Source organism: Hordeum vulgare, chromosome 1H (assembly GCF_904849725.1).
Source record: "Hordeum vulgare subsp. vulgare chromosome 1H, MorexV3_pseudomolecules_assembly, whole genome shotgun sequence".
NCBI classification, from domain to species: Eukaryota; Viridiplantae; Streptophyta; class Magnoliopsida; order Poales; family Poaceae; genus Hordeum; species Hordeum vulgare.
In genome coordinates, this window is record NC_058518.1 from 152602466 (window position 1) to 152618535 (window position 16070).

Genomic DNA, 16070 nt, shown 5'->3' on the forward strand with positions numbered 1-16070 from the left:
TCCCCTCTCTGCTACTGTAGAACATCGGCTCGTAATCAGTAGATGCACACAACACTACCCGCCTTCAGCTAACGAGCCTCTCACTCCTCTGCGATCCTTCACCATTGCGCCTTCCTCCGCGTCCTCACCTCCGACCCCCCAAGTTTCCAAGGGATCTTTTTTTTTATCTCACACTCCAACTGTCACTTCAGGGAGCGCTCAATATCGCTTCCACATAATTTCATATCTAAGAGCATCTCCAGACTTTCGCCCCAAGGCGTTTTAGGCAAAAAATAGCGCCTCTTGGGGGCTTGCCGACGCTATTTTCAATGGAAGGGGGGGAGGGGGGGGGGGCTCCGGCTCCGAGCTGCCTCCAAGTTCGCTCCCCCAGCCATCGAGTTCCAACACAGATTCTGCACAAATTCGGCACAATTTCGTTACACTTCGACACAAATTCAATAATAATAATAATTTTTATAACATAGTTCATCACAGAAATCAATACAAATTAAAATAGTTCAACGAAACAAACTCATAATACAAATACGAATTAAAACATATCGAACTAGGCGTTGCCTTGAGCCTACACAGGTGCTCCACCATGTCGTGCTATCGTTTTTGATGCACGTGTGGGTCTCGGATTTCCTGGAGGAAGACAACCCATGCTACCGGTACTTGGTGATCAACAATTGCGAAAGGGGAAGTGGCGTTCTGCCGCGCGTATGTCAAATCTGGACGGGAAAAAGGCATTTCTCGCGTGACAATGGTGGTCCACGGACCACTTTTCCTTCCGCCGAAGCCCCCAAATGCCCCCGAGTGTGTTCGGTTTGGCCTGGGATCGCCATGTAGAAAAATGGACCGAACCGGCGGAATTCGGCGTCTTGGGGACGCGACTCTAAGGGTTGTACAATTTTTTTCATGAATCATCAAAATTAGTGCACTTGATTACTCTATATTTATGAGTGTAAGGAGTGTAAGGAGTGAAATGTGCGTTAAGCATTGCTTGAAGGGGGAGCAGGTTCACCAAAATGGGTGTACAAAGTTCAAGAACTCATGAATATCCTAATACTCCGTATATGCTTTCTTATCAGAATCAATGGGTGTACAGTGTACACCCATGTCCCCTTGTAGCTCCGCCCTTGAACCCAAAGCAAACACTGCACTGCTCTCTCTCTCCCTCTGCACTGATCTTAATACAGAGATCGAGATCAGATCAAACGAACTCATCAACCTCCGAAAAGCCTCGCTCCTCTTCTTCTCCAAAGTTCCACCTAATGCCGCTCCACCACCCGAAGCACCGCCACCACCACGACGAAGACGTCCTCCCCTACCACCGCTCCGACGACGAGGCCAAGCCGCGGCGCCCATACGTCCCCTCCAGCTTCCCCTCCTCCCCTGCCTCCGCCGCTTCCCCCCACCGCTTCCTCCTCCTCTTCGCCGTCGTCTGCCTCCTACTCGCCGTGGCCTCCTTCTCCTTCGCCGTGTCCGTTAGCCGCCGCCCTGTGCCACTCCAGCCGCCTCCCGACTCCGTCGCCTTCCGCTGTGGCCGCGCCGAGGACTCCCTACGCTCCTTCCTCGCCTCCTCCGGGAACCACTCCGCCGGCGACAGAGAAAAGGTGCTCGCTGTCGTTGGCGTCCACACTGAGCTCGGATCCGCCGCCCGCCGTGCTGCGCTCCGTGCCACCTGGTTCCCGCCAAACCCTGAAGGCGTCGTAAGGTTCCATATGATTCTCCATTCATCCTACTTGGATCTGGTAGATATTTCTTTTGCTTTAGTTTGCTGCTAGAGAAGCTTATACCTTCATGTGGATCTCATAAGATGATGCGCATAGTTTCTGTCACCTGCATTGCTCTACGAAGCTTCGACTAATGCGAGATCTGTTTGAATTTTGAATCACCAATTATCCCCACTCCGTACTATGGCTGTACTAATAACCAGTAAATTGATGTAATTTTTGTGAATGGTTTGTTACAATCTTATTTTTTTCTGGTTTGATATCAGTGTCAGTTGGAATTGGTCTTACCGACTTGCACATCGGCACTGGCTCATTTTTCCCAGTTTGGTTTTGGCAGTTAGGCATATATACCTTTGCTCACATTATTTGTAGAACCAGCAGTAATTTAAGATTAGTCACATTAAAAATAGCATAAGAATATTTGTAGGGGAATTTCTTCTGTCAATGATTACTAACTTGACCTACATTCCATGTGACCAAATGAGTTGAGACTTGAAAACTCCGATGCAATACCAATCTGCAGTTCCATCATTTGATTTACATAGCAGAATGTTCATAAGCTATAATTGGAATTTCGAATTTACGCCTCATATCTGAGCATATCTTTTTTTTGTTGTTGTAAAATGTGCACATGCATTACGGACTGGAACATATTAGAACTTCCCTGAAATTTATAACAATTGTACATGAAGACTAAAAAACCATCGATTGAAGTAAAATGCAGTCACCAACCTGCAAATGCCACTGGTTCTCGAAAGGGAAAAAGCCTGGGCACCAATTATTTGTCCTAATTTTCATAATCAGCCCAGCTATCCACTAACTGGTCTTTTACTTTGGACAACCCGTTAAATCCTATATTGCTGTATTCTAAAGCCAGAGGGCACCTGGTTCCTACGAATCGTTTTCCTCTTATCAAGTGAATTCAGATGCAATTGATTGCTTTGTGACCAAGCGATGTAAACATTAAAAAGCAAGGTGGGTGGCCTGGTACAAATTTGTGAAATACACAAGTTAACAAACTTCATTTTCGGTGCTTTAAATGTGAAACTGTGTTGGCGTCTTGGTTAGCAGGATTCATTTCTGAAAAATCTTCTTGTACTATTTGTCATGTTTCTTCTTTGTTGTCTGCTTGTTGATATATACGAGGTTTTATCATGATAAAGAACTTCCATATTTTAGAAAGTGCTTTCATTAGGTGCGGCTATTTACTTCTCGTGAAACTATACAAGAATTGTTGTATAATTATATTGACTGACATGTATTACTACAAAGGGATGTATACTATTGGTGGACATATAGTTGAATATTAACCGTAACCTGTGCTGAGTAGGGCTCAGCATGTTTTTTTGTAATGGGGAGGCCCCCGGATTTGGCCTGATCTTCACGCTAGGAAAGGATACCTTGCTTTGCCTCATGAACCAAATGTCAAGAACGCACACCAACGTGATAGCCTTTGACAGTGAACTCAACCAACAAAACAGTTGATGGACATCTCGATTTCCACCGGGAGAGGCACTCTTCCATTCTTACAAACACAAGGAAATGCAAGAACTAAGGTGGAGGGGATGGTCAAACCCTAGGATAGGAGAGCAAAGCTCAACTAGTTTCTTTCCAAAACAAGTCTGACCCTACAAAAAAGGCTGTCTCGTCTTAATTGTACTGTCTACTTCAGCCCTAGCTATTGTGCAAAGTGTTTGGCCCATTATGAAAGCCCGCTTGGGCAGCTGAATTCGTTTTGGTTTGTCTGATACCTTGCTGCACACCCAGACCCAGGACATGCCTGGGGGCATGTCCTCTCTGTTCAGCTTCTTTGTTGCATACCTAGGATATTGTCCAGGGGTATGTCCTCCGTGTTTAGCTTCTCAAACCTAAGGATAGACAAAGTTGGTATATCAAATAGCATCCAATTCATATGTAAATTAGCGGGAGACTCAAGTAGGAGAAGATTCACCTGTTGCTCGAGTGTTTGGCACATGCCATCATCATTGGCCCTACTTGAGTTAGAGGCATGTCATTTTGGATGTCCTCAATCATCATTTTGGATGGAGGCATTTCATTTGGGGTGTTCTCATCACTTTGAGAGCACCAATTTTACTAATAATGTTTCTAGCTTATCAGATATGATCTTTTTATGTAAAATGGCTAGTTACTTTAGTTTGAGCACACTGTAACTATTACCTATAGATGGAAACAAGTCATCTCTTATTAAGTCCATTCATTTACATGATTGCAGAGATTTTAATTCTCCCCTACTTTTAACGCTTTAGTAGTAAAGAACATATTGAATCATTTTTATGCTCACTGGCCCTCCACCGGTCCTGCAGTTTGGAACATGGATTTGGTTTATCTTTTAGGTTTGTCATTGGAAGGACAAAGGACAAAGAAAAAATGGCAGATCTTCAGAAAGAGGTGGACATGTATCATGACTTTTTGTTTATTGATGCTGATGAGGGTACGAAGCCCCCAGAGAAGATGTAAGCTTTGTACACTCTGTAATCTTGTATTTCTACCTGTGAACTTGCATCTTGTTTATCTTACCTACCGATTGCTCATGTGATAGGTTAGCATATTTCAAAGCAGCTTATGACATGTTCCACGCAGAATTTTACGTCAAAGCTGATGATACTATCTATCTGCGCCCAGGTAAATTTTGTGATTTACAATGTATGGAAACTGTTGCTTAGACAGTTAGATCTGTTATATGTAATTATGTCACATTTCTGCGCCAGATAGACTTGCTGCTCTCCTTGCAAAGGACCGACTTCATCACCGGACTTATATTGGTTGCATGAAGAAGGGACCGGTTGTTAGTGATCCGAATATGGAATGGTTAGTGGAAATTTAATAGGTTCTAACTTCAAAACTCATATTTGCATGTCACTTTTCTGAAAAAGCAATTGGTTTTCAATGCAAGTCCAATTGGTTTTCCATCTAAGTCGTACTAGTATCCATGGCATGTATTGTTATCCTTACCATGAAGGTTTTGAACTACCTTGTTCAGTGATTATGTTATTATTTCGTGTCAGGTATGAAAGTTCATATGGATTATTAGGTAATGAGTACTTCATGCATGCGTCTGGTTCACTGTATGCTCTTTCTTCAGAAGTGGTGGGAGCTATAGCTACTACATACAATGAAAGGTTAGTTGTTTATCTTTTTTTTCCGTCCTGAAGAGTGAAAGCATATGACATATACTAGCTCGCATCACTCTGAACATAATATACATTACCAAGGAGGCAAGGAGTTAACAAATGTTGCTTGCACATATTATCATCTTACATAGAGTATTTCTTTATTGATGAATTCTTTATGTTCCTAACCTAGTTCTGGTGTATTGCAGTAGATCTAAAATAAACAATGGCACAATACTAAACGACCAAAATGTAAGCTTCCCATGATTAGGAGAACTCACAATGTGCACTCAGTCAAACATGTTAAATTTATCAACACATGCCTTCGCCCTGTTTTACAGATAAAGCAACCATCAAGTCCATACAACAAGCTCAAGTGTGAGAAAAGTAAAAATAAGTCTTCTAGGGGCCTAGGGCAACAACACAAACTTTGCCCTACTAAAAAAGAGGAAAAAAGCCACCAAGTGGCCTATAGATCGGTGGCTATGAGTCGGGGTAAGGCGACGAGTTGCCAGAGTCATCGCGTCCATCATGCTGCCAAGCCGGTCCTGATCCCGCTGCCTAGAGAGCGGGTGCCAGTGCTGCAAAAAGGCCAAGAATTTGAATAGTTTGTAACCTGCCGTAAGAAGACACTCTCAATAGCCATCTTGTTACTCATCGTCCAGAGGGTCCAGGTCATTGCGGCAAACATTAACCAGAAGAGGCGTCTCCTCCTCCTCCGTTGGCGTGAGTTTCGAGAAACCCTGCCAGGTCCAGGGCCTCTCAATTAGGCCCCAGAGCCTCACAAATAGAGCACCAAGGGAACCGAGCAGCAGAGTAGGCAAAGAAGATGTGTGTCCCAGTCTCGGGGGCACCACAAAGAGGACATAATCCATCGCTAAGCCCATTCCGTTTGATCACCTCCTTCCTCGATGGGAGGCGACCCTGCAGAATCTGCCACACGAAGATTCTGATCTTCAGAGGAAGGGGCGCCTTTTCACGAAGGTGTGGTCCACGCAAGAATCAGTCGCCGGCGCAAGGCATGGTATGCTGAGCCAACAGAGAAGAACCCTGAAGGGGTCAGGCACCAAGATATGACGTCCGGATAATTCTGAAGCATTGATGGATGAGCCGCTCGAAGGCTGGTCCAAGCAACAGTTTCCTTGGGCCCAAATGTGCGACAGAACAAGACGTTCCAAATCCCATTGTGGACGGCCAAGGACACCAACAACACTGGATCTGTGCAAATAGCAAACAAGGCTGGGAAATCATTGCAGAGTGGAGATCCACCCACCGAAGGGTCCAGCCAAAAGAGGGCCCCATCTCCCTTGCCTATGGAGATAGAGAGCCCAAGACGAATTTCATTCTTGATGGACTTAATCGACTTCTAGAACTGAGATCCCTCCCTATGATCACACACAAGGGGGCGGTCCTGCAAATACTTTGCTTTAATAAGCTGCAGCCACAGGCCCCCATCTTCTCTGAGGATCCTCCAAACCCATCTCAACATAAGGGCCACGTTCATGCGCCGAGACACAAGAATACCTACAACCCATAAGTCCTTGGGCAAGCAGATATCAGCCCACTTGACCATATGGTATTTCTGACGTCCATCGGCCGACTGCCAGAAGAAGCGCGAAAGATCCTTATCAAAGGAGCTATGCATCCTTCCGGCAAAAGATATAGCCCCATCATATAAATGGGGAGACTAGAAAGGCACGAGTCGATAAGCACAAATTTTCTCCCTTTGGAAGTAAATCTACCGTACAATGGCCCAGACCTAGATGCAACACGACCCATAAGCGGATCAAATTGCCAGAGGGGGGCCCTCGAATTAGATAGCGGCATCCCCAGGTACGCAACGGGGAAAGAGGACAACTTGCAATTAAGGTTTTCTGCAATCCGTTGCCGATCGTCGACAGAATACCCTAATACCACAACCTCACTCTTATCGGAATTGATCTCAAGTTCCGATATGGCCTCAAAGCAGAGGAGAAGGAACTTGAGGTTAATGATATCAAGTTCCGACCCTCAACCATGATCATGGTGTCATCCGCATATTGGAGGTGAGTAACACCACCTCCAGGGATAATATGCCCAACCACACTCCGAAAGGCGGACTGGCAGCGGTGAGAGAGGCGTTCCACCAGCGGGGCAAACCGTGTCGCACACACATTAGAGACATCCGTTGTAGCACATTAATCACTGTAATTAGCCTCAAGTTTTGGATATCCGTTGCCCCAACTATTTTGGGGATTAGGATAATGACACCAAAGTTCAGGCGGGACATATCCAATGTCCCAATATAGAATTCATGGAACATCAGCATAATCACTGGCTGAAGCTGCACCCAGAAAGCAACCAGCAGGCCGCCCGGTCTGGGTGCTGAACTGGCCTTCATCTCTGCAATCGCCTGACCAATCTCCTCAGGCGAAAATGGGAGGGTAAGTTTCGCACTCTCAACAGGAGAGACCCTGACCTCAAGTGGCCAACAGTCCTCCGCCAAAGAAACCCCAGAATGGCCTTATAAAGTCAACCATATGAAGTCCATCATGCACAAAATACAGTCAGTTATAGCTAACATTATGTTTGGCGATGTATTCATCATGCACATAATTGCTCCTAATTAAACCACGTACCAGTTTGAATGTGACCAGCAAGCTGCAGATAATCATATCATAGATGGTATGCATGCGCATGTGCTCAGATAGCTCCATTTTGCAAGAAGGTTCTCCAAATCGCATGCGCATATCCATCATTAAAGACCTGCTAAGGTGGTGGTGAGGAACCTACCAAGTACCAACACAACCAACCTACTCCATCTGTTCCAAAATATATGATACTTCATATATGGATAGCCTCCAAGATACAACTTCCATTGTTGCTTTTTATATGGATATGTCGGTAAATATTTTGAAATACTTTTTCATGACAAATCTGATGGCATAATTTGTACATTGAAAAAATCTGAGTAGTTTCTTTGCTAATTAGTCGTCAGTGATTAGAGAGGTTTGGCCTCATGCTTTCTGTTTTAGTACTCCACAGTGAGAAAACAGATAAGATAATATGTATGCGTGAAGAAGCAGTAACTCCCAGTCATAGCCTTTATACTTGCTAATGTGATTGTATCGATTTATTATTAACCATGGTGACAAGTAGATTATTAATCTTATCATCTGGTATTGTATGTTAAGAGCCAACTGAAGGACATAAGCATGACCCTTTCCGCACTTGGCATAAGCTTAATCTTATTGATCCTCTACTGGCATGTTAACACCAATAATCAATACTAATTACTAAATCATGGTTTTGATTTCCAATGAAGCATTCAAGGCTTCAAGCCTATTATGCAAGTTTTTTTAGGGAATCTTATTGCGCAAGTTAGTTCTGTTGTGGAGATACCGTGGATCTGAAAAAAAAATCATGAACATAAGAGAGATATTTAAGGTGGAAACCTTCCAGGGAAAAACCAAGGGACACACAGAGGCAAGATAACACTATGGTAGGAGAGTTGCAACTTGCAAGCAGGGAAATGTGAACAGCACACCCACCATTTCAGGCAGATATGGCGTGCTGCTAAAAGGAGTATATACGTAAGGGTGGAAAAGACCTCCTGATCATCGGAAAACTGTCAGCCTACGCAGTCTCCAGCATGCCATTCTACCATTATAACCTTTTTTTTTCGAGAAAACGCACGAGAGTTTGCGTTTCATTGCATTGAAAAGATAGAGTTTGGTTACAGCCCTCCTAGGAGAGCGAGTACAGGAGGAACATGAATAGAAATCTAATGTACATCCCAGGTTGTTGGCAAGATGACCCTGAGGCCACGGGCACCAGCGCGTGCCCATTGCGCGCCTCTTCCTTGATCTTAGAGACCAGGGCATGGATGAGGGGCTGGGCACCGTTGAAAATGCACTCGTTGCGCTGCTTCCAGATCATCCACGGCGTGAGGAGGGCAATGGAGGCAAGACCTTTCCGCATCGGTGCAGGTGTGTTTTGCTTGGCACGCAGCCACCAGTCCATGAGAGTGCCTTCATCGCTTGGTCCTGCGGTGGTCACCCTGAGCCAGGAAAGAATCTCATGCCAAGTCTGCCTGGTGAAAGGAGCACTCCAGGTGTTATGGTTGCTAGGGTTTGAGCGGGAGAGAGAGAGCTGTGAGGGCGCGAGAGAGCCGGCCGTGGGGGTCCTTTCCCACGGCCGGGCAAGAGGGAAAAGGGTTTTCCTTCTTAATTCTTGCCTGATTAGATTGATACATCTCCTCTCCATATATAGAGAGGTTTACTTGACTCCCAAGTAAGGCTTACTTGACCCCTAAGCAAACCCTAAGACTAACGGCCCCAGGCCCATCACGTACTCTAACACTACACCCCACCTGGACATGCAACTCCTCCTCGAGCTGCAACCCAACGACGATTCGACCCCACACAACCCTAACGCCTAAAAAACAAGCCTTTTACATCTCGGCCTATTGTATTGACCTGAAATAAGCTAACCCGAATGAGACTCCGACTCTTTATTTTTGACTCCGAACGATAAGGCGAGAATCCTCCGCGCGCCGAACTTGTGCGTTTGCAGCCCCCTGGATCCCAAGGACACCATCGGGACCAAGGGAGCCCTCGCGGCGGCCGGCGGCGGAATGCAGTGGTGCTACGCGGTACACTCCTGTCGGTGACACCATGTCTTCTCCCCGCCGGCTGACCGTCGATGTCGCAGACTTGGAGGTCGTCGCCCGTGGGGGAAACCGCATGCCCAAGATCCCCCATGCAGCGGACGAGATCGAGGTCCGTTGCACCGCGAAGCGCAACTTGGAGGAGCTGCAGCTGCAAATCATGCATCTCCTGCACATGCCGACGCGCTAGGAGGCCGTGCGCAGCAGCCTGCAGCCTCACCGCCGCCGACACGTGGTGGGTAGCGATCCAAGCCGGAAGCGGTGCCGGCGACGGCTGGAACTTGATCTGTTAGATGGGATTGTCCTGGGATGGCGACGGCGCTGGTGGGAACGAGGTCGTCGCAGTCCCGTCGTAGGGCATCCCATGCTGGAACGTGATGACCGGCGCCGTGGTCGCAGCCGAGGGCGGCGGCGGTGGCCATGCGGGGGTCGGCGCCGGTGCTGTGACCATGGAGGACCCCCCGTGGAATGGCGCACCGTCGGGACTGGCGAAGCGGGAGGGCCCGCCGTACTGTGGCGCCGGTGGCGACTGGATGTGCGGCGGCGCCCAGGCCGCCGTATAGATCGGCCCGGAGATGGGGAGCGGCAGCGGCGGCTGCAGCAGCCTGGCGTCGAGTGGCGGCGACGACAGCAGCAGCGTCGGCTGCCGTGGCCCGGCGATCGCGGCGGAGGCCGCCTGGTGCGGCGGCTGCCACGGCAGCCGCGCCGGCCCTTAGGCGGCGACTGATGGCGCGGCCGGCGGCAGTCCGTAGGGACCGGCCAGGAAGAGGCAGATCCCTTGGACGACGGTGGTGAGGTTGCGGATTGCTCTGGCGATCTCCTTCGGGGTGAGGATGACAGGAAGCAGCGGCGACGGGGTGAACATGATCGAGCCTGAGAAATCTGATACCAGATGTTATGGTTGCTAGGGTTTGAGCGGGAGAGAGAGAGCTGTGAGGGCGCGAGAGAGCTGACCGTGGGGGTCCTTTCCCACGGCCGGGCAAGAGGGAAAAGGGTTTTCCTTCTTAATTCTTGCCTGATTAGATTGATACATCTCCTCTCCATATATAGAGAGGTTTACTTGACTCCCAAGTAAGGCTTACTTGACCCCTAAGCAAACCCTAAGACTAACGGGCCCAGGCCCATCACGTACTCTAACACCAGAAGTAGGTGGCGTATCGTCTCGGGGGCTTGGTCACATAATGGGCATCGGGCTTGGTGCTGGAGGCCCCGCCTGGCTAGGCGATCAGCAGTCCAGCACCTATCCAGGTTAGCTAATCAGTGGAAAAATTTCACACGTGGCTGTGCCCAGCTTTTCCAAATGAGCTTCCAGGAGAAGCAGGTAGTGGAGCCCTGAAATGTGGCGAGGTAGCAGGAGCGGGCCATATAGGTGCTGGACGTCATCCATTTCCAGACCAGCTGGTCAGGGGCGTCTTAGAGGGGGAAGTGCTCGATCGTTTGCCAGACCTGAATGTATTGGCCAATTTCGTTGATGCCCACGGTCCTGTGGATGTCGCGTGCCCAGCTGTGGCCCTGCAGGCCTTCAGCGACGGTCCGCATCTTGCGTCGGCGCTTGGGGATGCAACAATAGAGAGCAGGGGCGATCTCAGCGATTGACAGCCCATTGATCCAACGGTCCTTCCAGAAAAGCACTGTTGAGCCGCTCCCAATGATCATCGTGGTGGAAGCGAAAAAGAGCGCCCTTTCCTCAGTCGAGAATTGCAGGTCCAAGCCATGCCAAGCACGGTCATGGAAAAAGAGCGCCCTTTCCTCGGTCGAGAATTGCAGGTCCAAGCCATGCCAAGCATGGTCATGGTCAGTGCACGAGAACCATAGCCACCGGAGTCGCAGCGCGAGACCAGTGCGCTCGAGGTCCTGGACTCCAAGGCTACCGCGGGAAGTGGGGCGGCAGACACGGCGCCAGTTGACATGGCAGTGGCCGCCGTTGGCAGCTGCGCGCCCAGCCCAAAGAAAGCCACGCTGGATCTTCTCAATTTGCTTGAGGGTCTTCTTCGGCGGCTCGAAGGCGAGGAGCTGGTGAACAGGGATGGCACCTAGGACAGATTTCACCAGGGCCAGGCGCCCAGGTTTAGTCGTCAAGTCGGCTTTCCAAGCGGGGAGACGTCCGGCGATCCCATCAACAAGTGGCTGCAGCTGGGCCGCTGTAGGTCGCCTGATCGTGAGGGGGATCCCAAGATAAGTGATCGGCAGCTCCACAATGGGGCAGCCCAGGTGCGCGAGTGCTTCCGTCGCCTCGGCTGGATCGCAATGCAGCAGCGAGGCTGAACTCTTGGTGTAATTAACGCGTAGGTCGGAGGCACGGCCAAAGAGCGCCAATATCTCTTTCACGGCCATGATGTCGCTGGTCGTGCAATGGCAGAAGAGGGCACGGCTTGTTTGCTTGGGGAGGGTGTGCAGTTTTTCTTGTGCTTTTATGTTCAGAAGCAAAAATACAAACAAAATAACGTTTGACCCGAGCATCCAGTAAATTTTTTTTTTAGAAAAGGAGGATGACCCCCGGTCTCTGCATTTGGGAGATGCATGCGACCATTTTATTGATTATTTCCGAGGGCCTTACAAAGTAGTACAACAATATGCCTGAATCCGCCTTCTTGGCAACATTTGCCGCTACTCCTATCCATATGATGAAGGGGTGCAAGCTGAGCCAATACCCAGACCTCTCATCTAAGCCTAACATCTAAAGCCGGAGGCCCCGACCGAGCCACATACCGGGTCAGGGGCATAAACCAGTCTGACGCACTCACATGTGTCGCCGCCACCATCATCCACTGGTTCATCTTCAGAGCAGATTGAGGTACCAGCCTTGACAGGTGCCTCCTCCATCGACGCCACCATGACGCCAAACGACGACCTCCACCTACGCGAGTCCATCTCCAAGCAGCGGATGTAGATCCATGCTAGGATAGGGCCGCACCACCTCCGTCGCCCACCACCCACAAGCGCCACCCAGCCCCAAGGTTCCCAAAGCGGCGCCTTCAAGAAGGGAACGACGCTGTGAGCGCCGCGGCCGCCCAACAAAGTTAGGGCTTTCGCCCGGAAGACCTAGGGGAATGGGAAGTGAGGGGATCAGTCCATACCGACGCCTCCAAGGAGGGGAACGGCGCCCTCAGGCGTCGCCGTCGATGCGGCCGGCCAAGGCCGGCCAGGGATTTCGCCCGAACTAGATCCCCGTCGCCAGCAACGCCTCCTGTACAGAACCAGCGACCCAAGGAAGCGCGGCCCGACCAGGCTAGCCCGCACGCCGAACATGGGAGGAGGGGATGCGCCAGATCGCGCGCACCGACCACTGCAGAAGCCGCCGCCGGCCGCCAATGATCACTGGATCCCGCCGCCCGCGTGGCCCGGATGCCACATCCATCGCCCGCACGGCTGCTAGCTTGCCGTGCCTCGTCCATGGAGCCGCCACTCCAGATCCAGAGTTCCCCACGCAGAGGCAGGGCATCCAAGGCCCCGCCGCCACGATCCTTGGTGCCCCGGGCTTGCCCGGCGGCTGCCTCACGCGGCGGCGAGGAAGGGAGGGAGAGGGAGTGGGGCGGCTAGGGTTGGGAGGGGGAGGGAGTGGGGAGGAGCAGGAGGCTGCTGGCGCTCTGATCAGTAATGGAAGGTTTCCACTATTTCTCATGTAGATCTTCAAAGCTAGACCCTGTTTTGATATGCCTTGGTGAAAATATATTAATATTTGTAGCGATTTTCTTTTTGAGTCATGGGTGTCATGATATGCGTCAAAGGTGCTATGAGCTGGTGCAACCGATGACGGGCGCTATGCTGAATGTTGCCTTTGACGAATGTGTATTTCAACCTATGCCCCCCTTTCATTATCTATATAAAAATAGAAATCATGACTCTGTTATCTGGTAGCATGCTCTACTCTGAATGTTGCTTTCAAGTAAAAGACCTAAGAAAAAAAAATCCAGCTATACAGCAGTTAAACTGCAAAGACAAAAAACCAAGAAAAACCGTAGGTAAGACAAGGGGTTGCCCTTCACATGACACATGTGATGTGGGAGTGCCCGACCTCTTCTTAGAGGTCACCCTCCCCTTAGTTCAATCCATCTTCTTGATCGGCTGTTATATTTTTCCCACGCTGTTATTTTTCAAATGTTTACATATTCGTTATCTTACTATATGCATTTCGCAGTTTAAGGATGTTTGATTATGAGGATGTTACTGTTGGCTCATGGATGCTTGCCATGAATGTAAATCATGAAGACAATTGTGCAATGTGTGATTCCACATGCACTCCCAACTCCATTGCTGTATGGGACAGCAAGGCATGTTCAGGTATGTCCTTGGTGAACTACTTGTCTAAAATATTACTCATAATGTCTGAAGGAGAGAATGACCATAATGCTAATTATGACACCATCTGATTACTGTATGTAATTGTACCTAGATGTATTAGCTATTCAGTTTCAGTATAACGTTCTTCATATCTCAAGCCTATCGGTATAGATCAAGGTCTTATTGTACAATTCAGAATCTCTTTGATTGACCAACCTCATGCCTTCTTTTGTGGCTCGAGTCCACTCGACACGCCAACACATGGTTAAAGCAGTCCTTATTTATTTACAGGCTCTTGTAACCCCATTGAGAAAATAAAGGAGCTGCACAACACAACTTTGTGCTCAAAAAGCCCAACATTACCGCCTGAAGTGGAGGAGGAAGAGTAGAATATAATACTGACCCATGAATGGGCTATTGTGTGGATGCCAACCTCCCTTATGGGGAAATTGGATTCATTATCGCCTGGAGTTATATTGTTGTATGTATCACCGATCTTGTTTGGACAGCAATCTTGTTGTAGCCTCTTACCGCCGGAGGATACCTGCAGACGATACCAGAATATGCACAAATCTTGTTGGGTGCTACCTAGAAGTTACTGTGCTTGGGCACAATATGCACAAATCTCAAAGCAATATAGAGTACAATATTAGTATAACTTTGAATATTGATCGTTGGATAAACCCAATCCAACTGTAGAGAGGTAGTGAATCAGAGCAGTGCTTGAATATTGACTACACTGAATTATTCCAAGGGAGTGGATGGTATATATACTATACAATGTGCACAAATATCAAAACAATGAACACTTTTGTTCTAAACTCATCCATGCTTTAATTCTCCAACTTTTCCCTTATCGTCAATTCGTCATCCATTTTTTACTTTGTTATTTACAACGCACTAGGCATTTTTCATTTAATCTAGACTACTCTGTAGTCCGCACTACGATTCTTTCAAGTTTTTTTTCTAGAATAATTGGCATTTATTTTGTTTCCTGATTTTTATTTTGATTCAAGGCTATGACAGCGCCTTTCATAAAGCCCGATTCTCTCTGCTATACTTGGCTATTCATTATATTTTCTACCAAACTACGTATGAGATACTTTTAAGACAAAAGTGGTGCATACGTTTCACATGGGTTTTGCACAGTATATACTTTCTCCGTTCGTAAGTCTTTTTAGAGATTTTTTTATGAACTACATGCGGAGCAAAATGAATGAATTTTAAAAACATTTCATTTGAAGATTTATATTTATGAACGGAGGGAGTAGCATCCAATCATAGAATGTTCTGTAGTTATAATTTGATTTGAAATGATTCGGACTTTGAGAATCAAATCTCTACAGTTTACACTTCAAACATATGTGACTTGGAATCTACATATTTGTGAAAAATGGTAATTGGAAATTGGGCTCATGGAACCTGAATTTTAAACAATAAAAAAAATATAGTTTTATGTTTCAACAAGTTCTAAAAAAATACACATATATATCAGAGCTACAAAAAGGAAAACATATCTGTGGCTTTTTATGACATGCACTGTTTCACTCTTGGAAGTCCATGATTTCTTGTGTGCAGCTTGCAATTCAAAGTATTTCATTGTATTTTACACATATATATTACATACTTATATACGTGTATTGGTGTATGATTGTTTTCCAAACTTTTTGAAACCAGCAAATTTGAAATAACAGGCTCCATGGAGCTCGTCCTCCATATTTGCCTATATGTATTTTGTCATAGTTTTTTTCTCCATATTTTGTTATATTGTAGTAGAGGATTTCAATTCTACTTATGGTGCCACCCTTGTCCTACATGGAGTGCCACACCACCAGTCAAGACTAGCCAAAGCAAGTCAAAGAAAGAAGACCTCAAGAAAGAAACTCGAAGGAGGAGACGAGAGCAAAGAAGTTCAAGCCCAAGCAAGAAGGTCTCTCATGGTGTAGAGATTTCCCCTTCAATGGGCCGCAACCCACCTCTTAGCCAAACAAGCTTAAGGGTAGGCTTGTTCATTTGTCAAGGAGTCCTAGGCTATATAAAGCCCCAATGGGCATGTAACCCACTCAATCACTTGAATACACTAAGTGTTGGGTCACTCTCCTTCTAACTTCTAAGCCCTTTCAGGAGGGCAAACGAAGGCCGAGAGCTCGGAGTCCATGGACCTTGTAAGGCTTGGACTAGTTGGGATTCATGGTACACTAGAACATCTGCACTCTAAGTGCCCCATGCCGACGGCACCGCTCTCGACAGCGATCGAACATACGTAAAAACATCGTTGTGCCACTTTGTTGAGTG

At 47.7% G+C, this 16070-nt stretch overlaps 1 protein-coding gene across 1 annotated transcript; it reads left to right on the forward strand.

Annotated features, from left to right (window-relative positions):
* The first annotated feature begins 1103 nt into the window (after positions 1-1103).
* On the forward strand, positions 1104-14596 carry LOC123427585 (probable beta-1,3-galactosyltransferase 12). Its single transcript, XM_045111666.1, has 7 exons — positions 1104-1696; positions 4040-4189; positions 4276-4358; positions 4445-4544; positions 4742-4855; positions 13633-13775; positions 14067-14596. Exons 1-7 carry the CDS (start codon positions 1254-1256, stop codon positions 14162-14164), a joined length of 1131 nt encoding a protein of 376 aa, XP_044967601.1. The 5' UTR covers positions 1104-1253; the 3' UTR covers positions 14165-14596.
* Positions 14597-16070: the final 1474 nt, after the last annotated feature.

What these genes read in the sequence shown, in the direction of transcription:
- LOC123427585 (XM_045111666.1), top strand. Translation starts at nt 1,254, where the DNA reads ATGCCGCTCCACCACCCGAAGCACCGCCACCACCACGACGAAGACGTC. An exon ending in GCTACTACATACAATGAAAG is followed by an intron (nt 4,856 to 13,632) that starts GTTAGTTGTTTA and finishes TGCATTTCGCAG; the next exon opens with TTTAAGGATGTTTGATTATG. An exon ending in GGACAGCAAGGCATGTTCAG is followed by an intron (nt 13,776 to 14,066) that starts GTATGTCCTTGG and finishes ATTTATTTACAG; the next exon opens with GCTCTTGTAACCCCATTGAG.